General features: G+C 48.1%; 10 protein-coding genes across 10 annotated transcripts; 6 read left to right on the top strand and 4 right to left on the bottom strand.

The window, feature by feature from the left end:
• Positions 1 to 520: 520 nt before the first annotated feature.
• N7517_005483 (uncharacterized protein) lies at positions 521 to 2,313 on the top strand (the record flags this gene model as incomplete). Its single annotated transcript, XM_056723213.1, has 3 exons — positions 521 to 1,150; positions 1,211 to 1,475; positions 1,538 to 2,313. 3 exons carry the CDS (start codon positions 521 to 523, stop codon positions 2,311 to 2,313), a joined length of 1,671 nt encoding a protein of 556 aa, XP_056579463.1.
• Positions 2,314 to 3,062: 749 nt separating this feature from the next.
• N7517_005482 (putative 2-haloalkanoic acid dehalogenase) lies at positions 3,063 to 3,888 on the top strand (the record flags this gene model as incomplete). The annotated part of the gene is made up of 2 exons (XM_056723212.1): positions 3,063 to 3,694; positions 3,762 to 3,888. The coding sequence occupies 2 exons, from the start codon at positions 3,063 to 3,065 to the stop codon at positions 3,886 to 3,888; spliced, it is 759 nt and encodes a 252-aa protein (XP_056579462.1).
• Positions 3,889 to 4,567: 679 nt separating this feature from the next.
• N7517_005481 (type 1 glutamine amidotransferase) lies at positions 4,568 to 5,497 on the top strand (the record flags this gene model as incomplete). The annotated part of the gene is made up of 1 exon (XM_056723211.1): positions 4,568 to 5,497. One exon carries the CDS (start codon positions 4,568 to 4,570, stop codon positions 5,495 to 5,497), a length of 930 nt encoding a protein of 309 aa, XP_056579461.1.
• Positions 5,498 to 5,726: 229 nt separating this feature from the next.
• On the bottom strand, positions 5,727 to 6,989 carry N7517_005480 (M20 family metallopeptidase; the record flags this gene model as incomplete). Its single annotated transcript, XM_056723210.1, has 1 exon — positions 5,727 to 6,989. The coding sequence occupies one exon, from the start codon at positions 6,987 to 6,989 to the stop codon at positions 5,727 to 5,729; it is 1,263 nt and encodes a 420-aa protein (XP_056579460.1).
• Positions 6,990 to 8,022: 1,033 nt separating this feature from the next.
• Positions 8,023 to 9,624, bottom strand: N7517_005479 (uncharacterized protein; the record flags this gene model as incomplete). The annotated part of the gene is made up of 2 exons (XM_056723209.1): positions 8,023 to 9,503; positions 9,558 to 9,624. The coding sequence occupies 2 exons, from the start codon at positions 9,622 to 9,624 to the stop codon at positions 8,023 to 8,025; spliced, it is 1,548 nt and encodes a 515-aa protein (XP_056579459.1).
• A 58-nt stretch (positions 9,625 to 9,682) lies between these two features.
• Positions 9,683 to 10,635, bottom strand: N7517_005478 (uncharacterized protein; the record flags this gene model as incomplete). Its single annotated transcript, XM_056723208.1, has 2 exons — positions 9,683 to 9,872; positions 9,926 to 10,635. The coding sequence occupies 2 exons, from the start codon at positions 10,633 to 10,635 to the stop codon at positions 9,683 to 9,685; spliced, it is 900 nt and encodes a 299-aa protein (XP_056579458.1).
• Positions 10,636 to 11,247: 612 nt separating this feature from the next.
• N7517_005477 (uncharacterized protein) lies at positions 11,248 to 13,854 on the top strand (the record flags this gene model as incomplete). Its single annotated transcript, XM_056723207.1, has 6 exons — positions 11,248 to 11,462; positions 11,510 to 11,550; positions 11,600 to 11,768; positions 11,831 to 12,784; positions 12,841 to 13,406; positions 13,484 to 13,854. 6 exons carry the CDS (start codon positions 11,248 to 11,250, stop codon positions 13,852 to 13,854), a joined length of 2,316 nt encoding a protein of 771 aa, XP_056579457.1.
• Positions 13,855 to 14,010: 156 nt separating this feature from the next.
• On the bottom strand, positions 14,011 to 14,610 carry N7517_005476 (Zn(II)2Cys6 transcription factor domain-containing protein; the record flags this gene model as incomplete). Its single annotated transcript, XM_056723206.1, has 1 exon — positions 14,011 to 14,610. The coding sequence occupies one exon, from the start codon at positions 14,608 to 14,610 to the stop codon at positions 14,011 to 14,013; it is 600 nt and encodes a 199-aa protein (XP_056579456.1).
• A 946-nt stretch (positions 14,611 to 15,556) lies between these two features.
• Positions 15,557 to 17,161, top strand: N7517_005475 (uncharacterized protein; the record flags this gene model as incomplete). Its single annotated transcript, XM_056723205.1, has 1 exon — positions 15,557 to 17,161. One exon carries the CDS (start codon positions 15,557 to 15,559, stop codon positions 17,159 to 17,161), a length of 1,605 nt encoding a protein of 534 aa, XP_056579455.1.
• Positions 17,162 to 18,605: 1,444 nt separating this feature from the next.
• On the top strand, positions 18,606 to 18,845 carry N7517_005474 (uncharacterized protein; the record flags this gene model as incomplete). Its single annotated transcript, XM_056723204.1, has 1 exon — positions 18,606 to 18,845. The coding sequence occupies one exon, from the start codon at positions 18,606 to 18,608 to the stop codon at positions 18,843 to 18,845; it is 240 nt and encodes a 79-aa protein (XP_056579454.1).
• Between the last annotated feature and the right edge of the window lie 183 nt (positions 18,846 to 19,028).

Genomic DNA, 19,028 nt, shown 5'->3' with positions numbered 1-19,028 from the left:
TCTCATCTGCGGATTGAGTCTTTATATCTCAGAGTTGAAATATATTCTGTGAGCTGACTATGTCAGGTCTCATGTACAATCACCTAATCGACATTGGTGCTCGAGCCACCTGTTGACCTTCAACCGAAGTCATTACACCTTATCTATCGGAGCTACTAGTACTATCTCACGGAGTGGATTCTTCGGCTTGTCAATTCTGCGGAGTTAAACTTCACCCCATTTAGCATTTTATGCCTTGCTATCTCATATCCCCCAGTCAACCCTTGTCTAAATGATACGCAAGCCTGCTGATTGGGCTCTTGTCATCTTGTATCTTCATCCATCTGCCAATCAAGGTCTCCATATCCCTCCGCTCCAACCTTTTATTTGAACGATACTGAAGGCCACTAACAAAGGAGGTTATAAGTTGAAGGTAAATCGTCTCTGAACGTACGTCGCCGTCCGCGCTATATAGAAAGACAGCCCGGTATTACCAACCACGTTTTTTTCGTATAGCGAGAAAATATCCAAGTCATTCCAGATGTCCACGATCAAGACCTTCCTTGGCAACGAGGACGCCTCCGACGCCGTCCATGAATTCAGAAAAGACGTCAAAACCACAATACAAGACCCAGAGGCGCCTGTTCAATCAGAAGATGAATATGCTGGAGAATTCGCAGAAATTTCGACTGTGAGGCAAGGCCTTCATCAGAGACACATTCAAATGATTGCTTTGGCCGGTACCATTGGAACAGGCCTCTTCCTCAGTTCTGGAAGAGCGATTTCCCGTTCTGGTCCCCTGGGCGCCTTTATAGGATACTTGGTCATGGGATGTGTTGCCGGCACCGTAACCCTTGCGGTGGGCGAAATGGGCTCACTTATTCCTCTGAATGGCGGAATTGTCCGCTACGCCGAATACTTTGTCGACCCGGCATTAGCGTTTGCCAACGGCTACAACGTGGTCTATTCTTACCTTGTGTCTATCCCTGCAGAGATCGTGGCTGCTGCTGTACTGGTACAGTTCTGGTCTGACATCAATGGTGCAATTTGGATCACCATCTTTGGGTTGCTCATGGTGTGTACCGCATCAGTCTTTGTGAGAGTATATGGGGAGCTCGAGTTCGGTTTCTCCATCATGAAGATCTTGCTGATCATTGGAATCAATATAATGGTAAGCTCACCGTGATTTCTAAAGTTTTGGTGAGTCTTGATGCTAACAAGTAACAATCAGGCTCTTGTGATCACCTGTGGTGGCGGTCCTGACCATAAAACCATCGGGTTTGAATACTGGCGTAATCCTGGGCCTTTCGTTCAGTACCTAGGGATCAGTGGTGCTCTTGGTCGCTTTCTCGGTGTTTGGACATCCCTTAATAGTGCTCTTTACGCTTATTCGGGCATTGAAGTAATTACTGTTGCCGCAGCAGAGACAAAATCTCCGAGGCAGGCTATTCCGCAGGCGGCCAAGCGGGTTTTCATTCGTATATTGATTTTCTACAGTATGTTGAATCCAACAGAAAAATGAACGCTTCCTTTTTCAAATCTGACCTCTTCCTTCCAGTCATCTCAATCTTCATGGTTGGCCTTGTGGTCCCCTCCAATGACCCTAGGCTCACTAATTCTAGTGGGACTGCATCTCAGTCTCCCTTTGTCATCGCGGCTACTCTGGCTGGAATCAAGGGAGTGCCATCAATTATCAATGCTGTCGTCATCACGTCAGCGTGGTCTTCAGGCAACTCGAATATGCTCGGAGGGACTAGGGTATTAGTTGGCCTGGCGATGAACGGTCAAGCCCCAAAGTTCTTCACTCGACTTAACAGATTTTCGGTCCCCTGGATTGCAATTTCGTTCTATGGTCTGTTTATGTGTCTGGGATATATGTCGCTCTCTTCGACTGCCAGTACCGTGTTTAATTGGCTACAAGATCTTGTCTCTATAACAACTCTGACCAACTGGCTTACTATCCTGGTCACGTACCTTCGTTTCTACTACGGTTGCAAGAAACAGGGGATTCCGCGGGAGTCTCTGCCCTGGGCGACCCCGCTCCAGCCATATATCAGCTGGGCCTCGTTGTTCATGCTCACCATCCTGCTCATCACGGGCGGATACTCAACCTTTATCAAAGGGCATTGGGACAACGAAGGATTCGTCTCATCCTATATCAATATTCCTCTTTTCCTGATCATGTACTTTGGTTACAAATTTGTTCGCAAGACGAAGATCATCCCCTTGGAAGATATCCCCATTCAGCCCTTTATTGATATTGCCAATCACAATCCAGAGCCAAAGCCAAAGTCAAAGAAAGGTCTTCGCAGGCTGAACATTCTATGGAGCTGAGCATGGGTTTCTGTATCTATGAGATCTGTTAACTCGCCAGCGGAGTTGCCAGGTTAGTCTTCAGGTCTTCAGGTTTATCTAATCTCAAGAGGCGCATTACAATAATAAACCTGATATATATTTCACGGTTCTATGTGTTGAATTGATAGGTAGTGATCGATAAAGTGCAGAGAATTATATGTGAACATCTTCCAACCCCTATATTAGCGCCATATATTGTGTGTCAGAGATTACATTTTAGCATATAGAAATGCCGATCTCGGTGCGCATTAGATGCGCCAAAGCATGTGGGACGATCGTATCGCTTTCTGTACAAATCAAAGCGCATAATATATCTCTCAATATGTCCATGTCAAACGACCGAATCTCATTTAAATTATGGCTTGAATATCCCAAAAAATGTAATCGCCAGGTGATTGAGCTTCGACACGGAGTGAGTTTGGTTCGAAGATAGCTGCCGGAGTGTACTACGGAGTACTAATGAAGATATGGTTAGTCCCGGAGTCCCCACACCGCCACTGTCCGCGTATCATCTCTCGGAGCTCACATGTACGGAGTGAACCTCAATTCTTATCTTGGTTCGCGGGATGGGGATGAATCGGGACGGCGGCGTTCCGTAGATAATATGGATTGGGTGAGTGGCATTGAATAAATGACCGCAAGAACGTCAGGAGCAGCATGCCTCCCAATAATCCTTTTAGTCTGCCGGTTCGATTTCATTCAATCATTCAAAATCTTGTATGCACAGCATGATCTCCCCAAAGAAGCACGCCGTTTTCGACGTGGTCGGCACCTGCGTGTCATTCGATATCTTTTTCGACACCATCGAACGGATTCTCGGCCCACGACTACGAGCACATGCAGTGTCGGCCAAGATATTCGGATTTTCATGGATGCAATCTGCTGAGCTCGAGTCTCTAATGCTCCACATGTCCAAGCGGAAAGTGCCATACAAGGAAGTTTTCAGGGCGCTCTTTTACCGCGTCTTATATATGTCCGGGATCGAGGACCCGAGATCATTTGCGACCGACGAGGAAAGAGACATATGCCAGGATGCGTATTCAAAGTTGGAACTCCGCCCGGATTGCCGCGCAATGATGGAAAAATTGAGAGATAATGGTTTCACTATCTGGTGCTTGACCACGGGCGACACAGAAAGAGTCGGCGGGTACTTTAAGCGCGCTGGGTTTGAAATGCCCGCCGAGAACCTCGTCAGTTGCCATCAGTTTATGAAGCATGACTCTGCATTGGAGTCCCCGCTTGATATGGTCAAGCCTTCGATGGGGTCCTACAAGCCCATGCTCGATAAGTTCGCTCCTGAGGATCAAAAGTGGTTCGTGGCGGCGCATATGTGGGATGTGAGCGCAGCCGTTAAAGCTGGGTAAGTTTTGCTGTTGCCCAAAAGGAATGATGAAGATATCCTGGCTAACTTGTCTCGAAATGATCAGCTTCCGTGGCGCTTACTGCTCCGTCTATGAGAAGGAGTCTTGTATTGAGATCTTTGACACCAAGATGGATGTCATGGCCGACACTTTGCTCGAAATGGCCCACAAGATGATTGATGTGGCTTCCTGAATGTGAAATTCTACCTGTAATTTAGAGATTTAAGAAACAGTTTCGACTTTCCAAGTGCTCCATGTATCTCGCTTGGCAAACATGATCCAACATATCCACGACTCTTGTAAGGTCCATAAGCCTAAAGCGTATTGTGAATAGAGGTCTGGTGATTCGATTAAATTTCAATAAAGCAACGGATAGTAAAGGAATGAAAATATCTCGGAGCAAATATACAAATTGGCGAACCACGAGTGGATTCCCGAAGCTTTCTGAATATGAAAGCTTCAACGTTGTGTCCTGGAATTAGGGCTCAGCAAATCAGAGGCGTCGGGTCATCCGGTTTATTCTCGGGAAGCCCTATTTCTACCGAAAATATCTAAAAAGTATTCGGTGTAAGACACTGTGGATAAAGAGAAAAAAAATAAGCTCATCGAGTGACAAGCTTAGAAACGTTAGCTTTTACCTAATTCCTCCGTTGGAGTCCGTTGGAGTAACTTCGTATTTTGTTGATGAGATCCTTTTTTATTATATGAAATCCTGCATCTAACAAACCTACCTCTTACCTAACTGTTTTCCAATTCTGTCTCGGAGTTAATATGGGGAAATTATCTTATTTAGTAGGGCACCCAAGGTTGAAATCTTCACGCCATTTCTATCCTTCATAATTCCAATATCCCATTAAACACAAATTTAAAAAATGGTTCACCATATTCATATCGCCGTTTTAGACGTCGATATTCCAGCTCGCAAACTATACGAGGCTCGAGGACTCTGCAGTGCCCACTTCCGAACCATCCTCCGCCAGACTGCCTTGCGCCTGAACGAGACTCTTTTCTCCGAGAAAGAGCAACTCGAAGTCCAGATCACCCCATATGATATCCGAGGAGGCCATTATCCCGACCTATACAAGCTCCGCGGCTATGCAGGCGAGGACCAAATACACGTGCAATCCCCAGTGGACGCAGTCTTGATCACCGGCGGCTCGCCCGGCGTATACGAAATGGACCATTCACCATGGATGCAAGAGCTCGAGAAATTCGTCAAAACTGTCTACAACCAATACCCAGAAGTCCGCATCCTCGGTACCTGTTTCGGCCACCAGCTCATTTCGCACGCTCTCGTCCGCAACGTGGAAGACCCGGTCCGCGATGTCTGGGTTGAGAAATGCCCACTCGGTCGTGAGGTCGGAATTTATACCGTTCAATTGGAAAAGGCCTTTGTGCAGTCGTTCCCTGGTGCGCTAGGTGATCTTCCTGAGGGACGCTTGCGCATTCAGATGTTCCATGGCGATCGGGTGATGGCGGTTGAGAAGGGAACTGCGGTTACCCTTACCGACTCGCCGCCGGTTTCGCTGCCCGCACCGTGGATTAATATTGGAAGTACACCGATCTGCCCTATCCAGGGACTGTACCACCCTGGTAGAGTGCTCTCTGTACAGGGTCATTATGAAATGGATGTCTTTGGCATGACCAAGATGTGCCTGGAATCTGCACCCATCATGGGATGGAAGGAGTCAAAGTTGGCGTTGTTCTTGGAGCAGGTCGGGGATGAGCTCGAGGAAGGTCAGGATGATGCCAAGGCTTTTGCCTCTGCTGTGGTGTCTTTCTTGGCCGGTTGTGAACAATGACATGTGGAGGATGAGAAGTCAAAAATAAATCGCATATTGTCTTACACCACTTGCGGAGTGAAGATGAATAGAATGAAATTGCAGAATAAAATATACATTATGCAAAAGGCCATATATGTGCAATGAGGAATCGAGAAATCCCCCTCATAGCGGCAAGCAATCCATTATATACAGCACCAAACGTTTTCCAAATCGCCGAAGCAGGTAGAGCACTGTGGGCTGCCGATGGTTATTTTTTCAAGAATGTCAAAGCCGCGATGCACAACGCATCCACTCCAGTTTTCATCGTTGGCTGGATTACTGGTGCAAAAAGAGCCGAGTGGTTCCCAGGAATCTCTTGCATGGGGGTTTCTTTTCTCAGGCCCTTATCCCAGAGCACTGGGTCAATTCCTCCAATGAACCAAAAGGAGCAAGGAATCCCCTGGGAAGTACCCAACGTGGAGAAATCCTCACTAACATTGGTCCTTGGAGTATTATCATCAAAGTCGTCGAAATGGTCTGCGAAGGACGTGGCCAGTTGGGAGGCCACATGTTTATCGTTGTCGGTGGGCGGAAACCGCCTCGTTGGGGTGAACAACGGCGGTTTCGGCGACCCACTGGCCACACACTCGGCCTCAACGATGCGCCGAATAGCAGAAATTATTTTCTCCCGAGTCTCCAACTTGACTGTCCTAAAATCAACTCCGATTTCCGCCCGGTCCGCAATGATATTTTCCGTCTGCCCGGCCTGCAGGCTCCCGACCGTCACAACAGCAAGATCGCTCGGATCCACCTCTCTACTCACAATATCTTGAAGCCTAACAACAACATGCGCAGCAAGGAGGACCGGGTCTACAGTCTGATGCGGCATTGACCCATGACCACCGCGGCCGTAGAGAGTGATTTTCAAGCTATCGGCAGCAGCCATGATCGTGCCAGGTCGAGAACCAACACTCCCCGCTCGCATTCGCATGACGTGCTGACCAAAGACGTAATCGGGCATGGGGATTTTCGAATAAAGTCCATCATCAACCATAGCCTGGGCACCTCCGCCCCGCTCTTCGTTTGGCTGGAAGAGTACGATTAAAGTCCCACTCCACGCATTCTGCGTACGGGCCAGAACCTCGGCAGCTGCGAGGAGACATGTAATGTGCATATCATGGCCACATGCATGCATCACTGGTTTTTCATTGCCGTCGGCATCAGACATAGTCACTGAACTCGCGTAGGGGAGTCCGGTGAGTTCCTTGACTGGAAGCGCGTCCATGTCGGCGCGAAGAAGGATTGTCTTTCCAGTGCCATTCTTGAGAACACCTACGAGACCATACCCTCCGATATTTTTGTGGATCTCATACGCACCGAGCTGGGACAAATGCGAAGCGATCGTTTCTGAGGTGGCCTTCTCTTGTAGCGAGAGCTCGGGATGCGTATGGAAATGCTTGTAGAGAGTTCCATAAGACGTCAAATCCACACCAGCCCCGGCTACGATATCTGATAAGCTCTGTTGAGCCATTTTGTGGACAGGCGATGATATCTAATGGAACTGCCGTGGTGAGGAGATCTGGTGAGGAGAGTCGGCGATCTGACGCCGGCGGGAAGGGATATTGGTCAGCAAATCGTTAGGGGGTTCTGGTAAGCTTCGAGGCCTAATCCAGCCCACAGCCTATTCGTTGGGGCCTAGAAGGCCCCCATTATAGCGCATTAAGGGGTCTTAGCGCTTATAAACCGGCGTCTTGTAACGCTATACCTCGGTATTCTACATAATTTATAACGGGAGTACCACTACTTTCTAAGTAAACTTCTACAATTTATAAATTATCTAAATCACCCGTTTTCTCGCGTTTTTAAATGTAATATATAAACCTCACTAATAGATCATTAGAATAATAAAATATTACCTCGAGATTGGGGCTAGAAACGGGATCTAAACATAGTGTAATTAAAAAGTCACGTTTTTCGTAATGTTTGTATTATTAGTGGGTTGGGGGCGGGTTGGGCTTTGGGCTTTGTGGAGGTCTAGCTCTGGGGGACCTCCCCCCTGCGGGAACACACCATGACTCATTTTATTCACAGCAGCGTGTGATCATATCCTCCTTTCCTTCTAACTAGGCACTTGAACTGATTCTGAAATAGCCCAACGTACGGTTAATAATCATGCAGCAGATATAGAGGACAGGTAATCAATTCAAAGGTGATATATGCAAGCAGATCAATACATATATATATATATACATAATGAATCCATCCATGAAGGTTGATTGGTAAGATTAACATCATACCTATAAGTGGAGAAAGATAAACTGGCGGATGCCAATAATACGGGTTTGGAATCAGAAGGAACTATCAGGGTTGATGCCAGTTCGAATATTATACTTCATCTCTTGGCTTGAATGTATGAAAAGTCTCGAAGAAAGCACAAAGGGGACTTCTTTTTTAGTCAGATAGTCCCCATTAAAATGGACTAATAAATCCGCCATTACCCAAATCAACTAAATACATCATATGCATCTGATGAATAAACCAAAACGCAGCAAAACGTCAGTATTCTAAAGGAGTGGTGCGAAAGCAGCCCACAAAAGACCCATTAGGCCAACATGAGGAATATTTATAGATCGTGCCGCGTTGTAGGACGCAGAAAATGTGGAGGCAGTTGCTGAATCAGTTTGACTTCCGCCACCAGAGCCCGATGTATTACCCGAAACATTGTGAGATGTGCTTTCATCGCCTGAGCCTGGACCTAGAGTGCTCAACACAGTCTTGATTGAACCGGGCAATGATGTTGTGATAAGCACGCCAGATACCGAAGTTGTCATAATTGATCCAGGCACTGAGCTTGTCACAAGCGAGCCTGACGTTGAGATTGTCACAACAGATCCAGAGAAAGAAGTTGTGACGAGTGAACCAGACACTGAGGTTGTCACGGCTGAACCGGAAGCTGAGGTTGTGATGAGAGCGACAGATGGAGTTGTCTCTATTGAGCTGGCTGTTTTATCTATGCCAGTGACAGCAATGTTCTTGTCGGTGGACTGGGTGCTCTCTGACTCAGTATTTTTGGGCTCAGTGCTTGTCTCTTCACTGCCAACTTTGGTAGTGGTAACTTTGGTGGTGGTGGGTTCAGTGCCGGTATATGTGGTGCTGCTAGCTTCTGTGCTTGTCGCTTCAGCGCTGGTAACTTTGGTGATGGTAGCTTGGGTATTCATTGTTGTGGCTGCTGTCGTTGCTTCAGTGCTTGTAGTAGTAGTTCTATCGGTGACTCGGGTCGTGGTTGCCGTGGTTTCCATTTTAGTGCTAGTGGCACTTTCCTGTGTTGTGGAAGTGACCATGTCGGAGCAGAAATTCAGCCACTGTGCAAATGACGGCAACATTCTGGATGAATATGCATCAGAGCCAGGTTCGTCGTTGTCAGTGATGCACCCCTCGCAAATACCCAAGTTTACCATGAACGCCGAGCCACTCTTGCACAGCTCAGATGTCTTCCCAAGCTTCTGCGGCTCCCGTGCAGCATAGTTGCAATCATTGTAACACGAAGCAGGAATATTCGTTACGTCAGCCCGTTTTGACTTTTGGGCGACATCGAAGTCCCAAAACGACATTTCTCGTTTACTGTTGGCTGCAACCAGGTCATCCGAGAAACGGAAGATGGAGTAGTTGAGACCGAAGTCCTCCGGGTTGAGGTTGTAATAATTGTGAGAGACATTGTACTGCCATGATGGATGGATGTCCACAGGCGGAGCTACAATGCAGTCTGAGGGGTTGCAGACGTATCCGGGGTCAGGGAGACCTGCTTCCACATTGCATCCCGAGCGATCACCCGTGTGAGGTGGCTTGCAGAGATACCCGGGTGCGCAACCCCAGGTATAGTCATCTGGCAACACGGCAAGGGGTGTGTAGGATGGATTTCTAACAAGGCTGGGGCATACAGATGCAGATACCATGGTAGTACTACTAGAGCTCTGGGTCGATGTGATATCTGGCCCGCTAAAAGTGGTAGTACTAGATGGAGGGACTGTTTTGGTTGTTGGTGAATCTGATAGTGTTAGCTGTTTCAACAAAGCTGAATTTTGCATGCGTGACAACGTACCAGGAATAGTGACAGTGGTGACGCTTGAAGTGGTTCTAGTTGTCACTGTAGTGGCTGTTGGGGTCATCGTCCCCGGAGAAGTGGTAGTTGATATTATTGGTGTGGATATGGTGGTCAGTGTGGTTCTAGATGTCGTTGTCGTCAACGTCGTTGTGGATGTGGATGTGAATGTGGATATCGATGTAGTTGTGGTTATTGGTGTAGATGTCGATGTGGTTGTCGATGTTGTTGTCGATGTGGTTGTCGATGTGGTTGTCGATGTTGTTGGCGTCGACGTCGATGTAGTTGTGGTTATTGATGTCGATGTCGTTGTGGCTGTGGTTATTGGTGTCGATGTCGATGTGGTTGTCGATGTTGTTGGCGTCGACGTCGTTGTGGTTGTGGTTGTCGATGTGGTTGTCGATGTGGTTGTAGATGTGGTTGTGGTTATTGGTGTCGATGTCGATGTGGTTGTCGTGATTGGTGTCGATGTCGATGTGGTTGTCGATGTTGTTGGCGTCGACGTCGTTGTGGTTGTGGTTGTCGGTGTGGTTGTCGATGTGGTTGTGGTAATAGGTATCGATGTTGTGGTTGAACACGTCGTCGTGGTTGTAGGTGTTGACGTGGTTGTGGTTGTGGTTGTGGTTGTGGTTGTGGTTATAGGTGTTGATGTCGAGTCATCTGTGCATGTACACGATGTAATGGTATTGGTTGTGTAATCCGTGACTGTTATTATAGGTCCATTTTTGGGCAATGCTATGGCCGCACTCGCGGTAGCAGCCACTGGTCCAATACCGACATCGGCAATGACATTCAGAGTAGGAGCATTTCGACAACCACTAACAGTCTTGGTCGTAGCCTCGGTAATAGTAATTGCTTTGGCGCCTGGAGAGATATCTCCAGTCGTCAAAGTATTGGTGATAGTTTCAGCGGTGCATGACTCGCCATCACCGAGCCAAAGTGTGACTCCGAGTCTTAATGTGGCAGGCAATCCGTCCGCTATTTCCAGCGTGGGAGATGTGTTGATTAAGCTGTGACTTGATGTCACCAAAGCGAAGATAGTCGCCAACAGCGACAACCAAGCGACCGTATCCCTCATGTTTACTTGTCTGTAGAAGAAATTTCGGGAATATCAAGCAAGGAAAACTACACAAAGAAAATTGAAGGAATTAGAAGACATCCAATACATACGCACGGCCCCCCGAATGAAAGAAAGCCCAACATTGCGAGGCTCAAAATTCCCGTGGTTACCTCCGAGGAGCATCAGCTTAGACAGCATAGCCCCATTGTGACCATCGTTTACAAGAAAGACAAATCTAAACCCTTGCAATTATGTATCGAACACAATCTAGAGTCAACCAAAGTACATGGGGTCCCTCCAGTTGATGGGTTGTATTTCCCGTAGCTGCATTCTAGCGGATGCATCAACACAATCATGGTAATGATCAGACCACTCGGGCCATAAGCTGAGAGGACTCACTGCATCGTACCTTCGTTCTTCCCCCCCCCCCCCCTTGAGTACTTCGTATTCAGAGCGGGGCAATTAACAAAGAAGATCCAAAGACAACAAAGCCGCATCGCAAGTTCCGAAACACCGCCCCTTGCCTTTTGCATTTATATGTCAGCAGTAAAAAAATTAAAAAATTAAAAAATTATATGGGATCTATCATCTGCAAATCACTCAGTGATAAACCATTTCATCAACTGAAAAATGTGGTTTCTTTTGGGGATGGTGCTGACGCTGGTAGACAGCGCAGTGGCCCAATGTAGTAATAATCCGACTCAGGTCAATTATTCGATATGCAACTGGCAAGGCCTACGTGGTAAGGACTTCATCGTTTCAAATGGGGGATTTTTTCTGACCCTGGTAGCGAACATCCTGCGCGATACAATCTTCCTCGATGGCGGGCAGCTATGGTATCAAAGGTATGAGGTTGTCCATGGACAAAGCCAACTTTCCCTAAAATTTACAGAGGTTTTGATGACGGTTGCGTTGGACTTAACCCGGATAACAGTAGGCGCAACTAAATGGGTGATATCTGTACATAGCTGACTAGCAGCAGATGTTGAATCCACCATCCAGTACCTGAACCTTACCACTTCTTTCAACACTACATCGGATTTCATGCAAATCCTCAACAATATGTCCGTCGTTGGTGGTGTTGCTAGCATAGCTCCGACTTACGTTGATGGCACGATGCTTGCCAATGACAACGAGTTTTATCTCTATGGGTTGGCGTCCCTCGTCTCTCCCTCGTCTAATAAACCACTGACACTGAGACTCTGTATTGCAGCGGCATGCTTCCTAACACTGGGAGTTCCGATCCTCCCCCAGCTAATCAAGTCCTGTCGTATGCCGCGCACCAGTATGGCACTTATAGAGCCTCGTGGGCGGCAGGCTGGAACCAAGAATATCTCCCTACAAATGTCACACGGTATATCACCAATGGAGCTGCCGCGTCCGCGCCCAGCGAGAACCTAGGATTTTACTTCAGTGGGATGCGTGCGCAGGACTGGGGCGACTTCGATATAAGCCAGCTTCAATCCAACCAAACAGCCGACACGCTAATCACTCTGGACATGTCGGTGCTACGTGATGCGAAGTGGACAAACGACACCCTGCCGAGCTATATCCCTGCTCGTTCCAATGCGGAACTGGTCTGGGTACCTGTATCAGAGTCCGGAGTTTTAGTGGCCATTGGCGGAGTGATTGATCCCATTCAGTTTTTCTGGCATGGAAAAGCAAACACATCACGGACAGCAGAAAGCAAAAGGATTAGCCCAACGTTTATGGAGACGGTCTCTGTCTTCGATGTCGCGAGTAAAACCTGGTATCTCCAGAAAACGAAGGGTGATACACCGCCACAGTTGACGGAGTTCTGCTCTGTGCTTGCAAGTGCGGCAGATGGGTCATCTCATAATATCTACATCTATGGGGGGTATGACGGTCTCAACTATAACGCCAATCCATCGGACGACGTGTATATATTGTCTTTGCCTTCCTTCGAGTGGTTCAAAGCATACAACGGTACAAATACGCACAGTCGCAGTGGCCACCGATGCATCAAGGTGTACCCTGATCAAATGCTGGCAGTCGGAGGTCAACATGTCGATTCGACTCGGTGCTTGGAGGGCGGTGTCATTGTCAACTTCAATCTCAACACCCTGAAATTTGAGGATGAATATGATCCCACACATTGGAGCCCGTATCAAGTACCAGATCTCGTGACGAAACATATAGGTGGCAAGTGAGTATAGACCGAACAGTGAAAAAAGCGAATCATCATGGCTGACAACTTATTAGCTCTGATGGAGGTGCAACCAGCACTGCCCCATCGTCATGGACCAACAGCTCTCTGGCGGCCGCTTTTGGCAAGAAGTACGGCAAGACTGTTGAGACATATTGGCCGTACAATATCACAAGCAACAATACTAGCGCCAGTGGCTCCGCGGAAGATCATAACGGACGCAGCGGATTCCCCAGCTGGGCTGGTGGAGTAATCGGCGCGGTCTTGGGTCTGCTCACCATTGCGGTCCTTGTCGGACTCTTCTTTCTTCGCCGACGTCACCGTCAACGCAAGGCTGCGGAAGCTGAATCGGAAGCAACAGAGGCTAAAAGCAGGAACAGTCACCCGGAATGGATGTACTCGAGCGGTCCAGTCTCCCCTGGACCCGGGCCAGTATCTGAATCGACGGGTAGGGAGACCACGGAGACAGGGCACACAATTCAAACAATGCAGACCACGCCAACTCAGCGCTCAACAACACAACCATCGATGACGCAGGCTTCAACTATACCAGATTCCCTCATCTCCCCAGCGACCCCTGGCACGGTGGAATCTGGAGGAGGCGCACTATATGAGATGCATGGTAGGTCAACGACTTTGTTTATTCAATACTCGATAGAAAATAGATACCAAGGAATACTAATCCTGTCGTCTGCCCAGACTCGTCACCCGTCGAACTCCCCACACCATTTAACACCCCCTCCGTCACCCACAGTGCATCTCCGAAACCTGAGCCAAACCCCGATCCGAGACGAGGCTCCCAGTCTCCTGTCTCACCGCAAACTCCTAGTGAGACGGACTCGGAGTACTCATATCCAACAGGCCACAATAGGCGCCCATCCTCACTGTCAATAGCATCGCCAATGTCGATCGAAAACGTGATGAGCGGTCGGTCGTCGCATTTTTATGAATCTTTTGATAGTTTAGACACCCGGCGGGCGGGCCATCGATCTCAAGTTTCTCAGATGACCGATCATTCGGAAGAGAAGGGGTGGAAAGGGGGTAGCGCGACGATTCGGGAGGATGAATAGGATACATATAGTTTTTTGATGTGGTAATAACCTTTTTGTGTGTGAAATAGAGAAATCGGTCAGTTTGTCCGTGGTCAACCGTTTTGTGTCATGAATTCATAATAACGAAAGTGATTCGCAGGGCTAAAGTACAAAAATTCAAAATAAAAGCCCAAGTCACGCCAATATACTCCGTCGGACCGCATGCTGGGCATATTGACCCGTCATATTTTGATCCCGACCATACACGCCAGCCGCAGCCAAAGTGGCCAATGATACAGGTATCTCAAAATGTTTGTTGATAGCCGAGCTCAGTGGAGAGTCCGGCTCCCACTGTGAGTTGAGTATATTAACTGTTGCTCGCTTGGCAACCAATTGGGGTTCTCGATCTAGAAGAATATGTGAGCTTAGAGCCACAAAAGACGTCGATGAACTGGCAATACCTTTAATCGAAGACTGAGAGACTAGAACAGGCTGACCCTCCTCATCGCCTGAAGGAGATTTGTCCCCTTTGTCTCGCATGTCCCATCTTCGCTTCGACCGTGGGGGTATAGATTCTTTCACGGGCTTCTCGGCGCCCGAGAACTTCCCCCGGGAGGCGATACCAGCCCCCCAGCGTAATCGGATCTCGTATCCCTCACAAGTGAGCCCCTTGGAACTGCATTTTTGACAGCCTGGGCGTAATTCATCGCACTGGATTCTCCTTTTCTTGCAGGTCCAGCACCCCTTGAAAGAGCGATGACGGTGGGAGTCCTTTTGCTTCTCGGTCGGAGGCATGTTGAGAAACGTTTTGTGAAGGCAAACAAGAGTAAGGTCAAAAAGCCCCAGGAAATCCTAGACCTCACTCATATATACTTGTGCGAGGGTTGGTGCTATGCACATCCTTGGACTGTGATTGGCTGAACAAAGATCTCAGTGAGCGAAATAATGCTTTCTGACCTCCTATAGGGAGTGCGTCCCCAGTTATGGACAAATACATGTCTAATTAATTGCCTCAAATTTCTGCAAAAAGATATCTCATATGTGTCCTAGGGAAGATGGTCCAGTTTGAAAGATTTTGGTTGGATATGTTTACGTTTTAGGCAGGTCCATGCAGGAAAAACAAGCTTGACTTCCTCTCCACAATCCTAAGATTTTCAAATTATCAATTTCGAGGGATTATATTGAGGTGCGACCGTTATGTTCAGTTCCTGCTGCCTTAAGCTTAGCCCCCTATCTGTCACAGAATCAAAACTTCACCGCTTCCTCATATTCAGATCTCTATCATCGACATTGCATATAACCCGCATCTACCTTCCATGGAGGGAACCTTCAGTATTCGTGAAATGTGGGGTACCAAAAAAAATTGGAGCTTACACAGACCTGTTGGAGTAAAATGCCTCCAGGTTTGAGATCTACCATGTGGGCCACGCTCGGTGAATCTCCAGTGGAAGTGCCCCTCTCTATGGTCATCGAGGCCGACGCCGATGGGGTTCCCCAGAAAAAAAGACAAAATCCCCGGGTTTTTAGAATGGGGTGTGGGATATCCAGTTCCTACAACTGCTCCAGCGACCCCATTCTTGGATCTAGTATATCGTCATCAGAGGGAGCATACAGCCCAGAGACAAGTGCTTTGTTTTCACGACAGCATCAACTACATTGTTGGGAAATGCCCATCGAGTGAATACTCTAAAAGCCCGTTTGTTCCTCGCTCCCAGCCCTCCCAATCCTCCCATCCCTCACGATGGACGTGGAAACCGAACCAACCCTCAAACCAACCGACCAAAGCACGCAAGATGCCAACGACCTCGCCGAACTCGGCCACGAGCAAATCCTTGCCCGCAAGTTCAACATCTGGAGCATGCTAGCATTAGCATTCTGTGTGCTAGGAACATGGTCGACCTTTGCACAGGATCTTGCCGATGGTCTGATCAACGGCGGCCCCGTCTCCATCCTGTGGGGACTGGCTCTTGTTACATTCTGCAACACCTGTGTCGCGCTCTCGCTCGGCGAGATCTGCAGTAGTATGCCTACTGCCCTCGGACAGGCCTATTGGGTCTATCGTCTCTGGGACTCACGCTTCGGACGATTCCTATCGTACATGTGTGCTTGGATCAATGTTTTTGGGTGGTGGACACTGGCCGCTTCGCAGGTGGCGTTTATGACCAATTTCCTTCTCGGTATGAAAGTCATGTTCAGTCCTGCCTGGACTGGTGCGTCGAAGGGGTGGCTCGAGTTTGTGGTTTATATCGGGTGTGTCTTTGCCCTCACATTGATCAATGTGATGGGTTGTCGGAAGGAGAAATTCCTGCCCTGGCTGAACAATTTTATCGGAGTCTGGTTCTTTGGACTATTCTTTGTTTTTTGTCTTGCCCTGCTTATTTCGGTGGGAACGAAAGAAGGCCTCTCCTACCAGCCTGCCTCTTTCGCGTTTGGAAAATGGATCAACCAAACCGGCTGGCCTGATGGGGTTGTCTGGTTTATTGGTTTAGTCCAGGCTGCGTATGGGTTGACTGCCTTTGACGCCGTTATTCACTTGGTAGAAGAGATCCCTGCACCTCGCAAGAACGCCCCGAAAGTGATCTACCTTTCCGTGATCTCCGGAGCGTTGAGTGGCTTTATCTTGATGATGGTCTGTCTCTTCTGTATTCAAAAGGTGAATACCGTGGTAGACTCACCTAGCGGCCTACCGTTCATGGAACTCGTCCAAGAAACGGTGGGTCGGACAGGCGGTGCTGTGCTGATTGCCTTGTTTATCACCAACGGCCTCGGCCAGGGAATCAGCATCGTGACCACAGCATCCCGCCTCACCTGGGGCTTTGCCCGCGACGGTGGACTCCCCTTTAGCACCTACCTATCGGAAGTGAGTCCTTACTGGAAAGCCCCTGTCAGGGCACTCTGGTTCCAGGGGGCAATCATAGCACTAGTTGGGGTTTTGTTCCTGTTCGCAGAGACAGTGCTGAACGCGATCCTCAGTGTCAGCACCATCGCCTTGACCATCTCGTACGGGCTGCCCATCATGACTCTACTACTAATGGGCCGCGACAAACTCCCACATGGTGGCCAGTTCAACCTCGGGAGACTAGGTGCACCTGTAAACTGGGTCTCCCTCGTGTATTGCTGCGTGACGACCGTCTTCTTTTTCTTCCCTGGCGCGCCCAACCCCTCGGGTGGTGATATGAATTACGCTATCGGTGTGTTTGGCGTCATGCTTGTTATCGCTGTGTCCTTCTGGTTCATCCAGGGCAGTCGCACCTATCTCAACACCGAGGAGTCGATTCCTCATGTTATTCAAGCCCATGCGGTTGTCAATGATCCGCTGCCTGGGCCAACAAAGGAAGATCGATGAAAGGTTGTTTTGGATGGTGATGATCGAAGCTTCCTCCAACATTGTAATTGTTCTTGAACATGTGTTTGCCTGGTCAACTCGGATTCACCAAGCGAACTATGGGTCTTCTGGGATATAGATGCGATCTATTGACATGGATCCTACGTGTATATAGACTTTACGTCATGCGGTTTAGACAAATTTGTTATAAATTGAGTACTCGATGAGCCCTGTAGAGCTTTTGAGAGATCTCTACACACAGCTACGCCAAACTGCGGTGTGGGTGGGAGAGGAGTAGGATCTAGATGCTAAGATGGGGAATATATATGGAGGTACGAGGAATAACTGACCAAACTCCTAGTTTTGCAATCATGTTTAGGTTTTATTAGTGTTAACAACTCATATAAATCGCCTTACGATGCAATCCCACAAGCTCGAACCCCTTTGACAGTTGAACTGCTGACTTGCCCTGAGTGGCGTTTCAATTTTTACTAGTGACTACTATGAGGTCGCCTTGGTGGGATAACTCCTGTCCAAATCAAGAGCTAAACTTGTTCAAATATCCTTGTTCTCGACTAATCAATATTTTTAGTGTGTGCAACAAATACTGATAACTAATAGGATATGATATCAACAGCCACCTAACAACCTGACAGCTGAAACATTCGAGAGTTTTGCAAGTTTAATCACACATACGACCAGTAATCATTATAATCTAGTAGCAGAAGTTTATCGCGTATCATTATTCACCTGACAACCTGGCTATGGCCTGCATATCATGGTAGGCTGGATAGCCAGGTCACTCTTGATTGATTTTGGGCTGCAAAATGCAATACTTGCCTCGCTACCTCGCGATATCACGACGACCAAGAACATGGAGCAAACGGGCGAATCCAGCAATGGATGTCGTCGGTCTGACTGCCGACTCTCGTGAGCAAACAGAACAATAATGATAAAGCACATTGTTTGTCCCTACGCATGTATCTAACATATTAGGTCGTGCATGTGTATATCTACCCAGCTCTAGTTCCCCCCTTCTTATTTCACAGATAATCTGCCATTCTTGTCGTGGCTGCTGACGCTTTTTGTTTCACGGATAAGTTCAAGCAAGTTCCCAGATGAAGAGAACGTTTGAGGAGGCCCATGGGTGCCAGCCTAAAGATTCATTGTCAAAGAAATGGGGTAATATGACCCTCGGCAAAGCCAGTCATTTTCAAGCTGCCTCTGCTCCTAGTGATACCGGTAAAGCTATTGTTCCCGTCAAGTCAATGGTCACCTTGAGAGAATAACGTCCGTCCTATATTAGTGCAACTACCAAGTTGTTCTCCGGTTAGCAGCGGAAGACTGCTGTACCTGCTATGTTCTATCCAACACCCAAGCGTGTCAAGATGAAGGCTTCGATCTCCAACGTTCCTAAGGCCACCCCTTCCCCCCGTTCCTACAAGCCCCAGATATGGTCCATTCAATGGCATTGAAGGGCACAAATTCTGTCCTGGAAAAGCCTGGAAGGCTTCGTTTGGAAAACCGCAAGGCTCTAGTTGCGGTTTATGAGGATATTTTGGAACTCCTGGCGCCGGTGGACCTTGATATTCAGAGATTGGAAAGGATGATTGTGGATACTGGGCAATTTTGGGGCGAGGGCGATGACGCAGATGAGAAGGACGCTAGATTGCAGCAGTCATTTTGTGGGTGGAAAACTGAATAGTGGCCTGTCATGGACCTTGCCCCCGTCCCCTTTCACACTTCATACGCAGTAGCAGTCCATCACCTCAAAGACAAATCTTCGTTTCCCATGGCTAGCACTAGATTGACTTGCCAAACCCGAATATGCAAGCCCAGTAATACCTAAAACCCCTCTTTCATACCAAGAGTTTTGAGGTGTTCATTT

This window comes from Penicillium concentricum (assembly GCF_028827145.1).
Source record: "Penicillium concentricum strain IBT 3081 chromosome Unknown utg000002l_segment0_segment0, whole genome shotgun sequence".
Classification (NCBI taxonomy): domain Eukaryota; kingdom Fungi; phylum Ascomycota; class Eurotiomycetes; order Eurotiales; family Aspergillaceae; genus Penicillium; species Penicillium concentricum.
The sequence above is the reverse complement of the archived record's forward strand: the minus strand, read 5'-3'. Positions and strand labels throughout refer to the sequence as shown.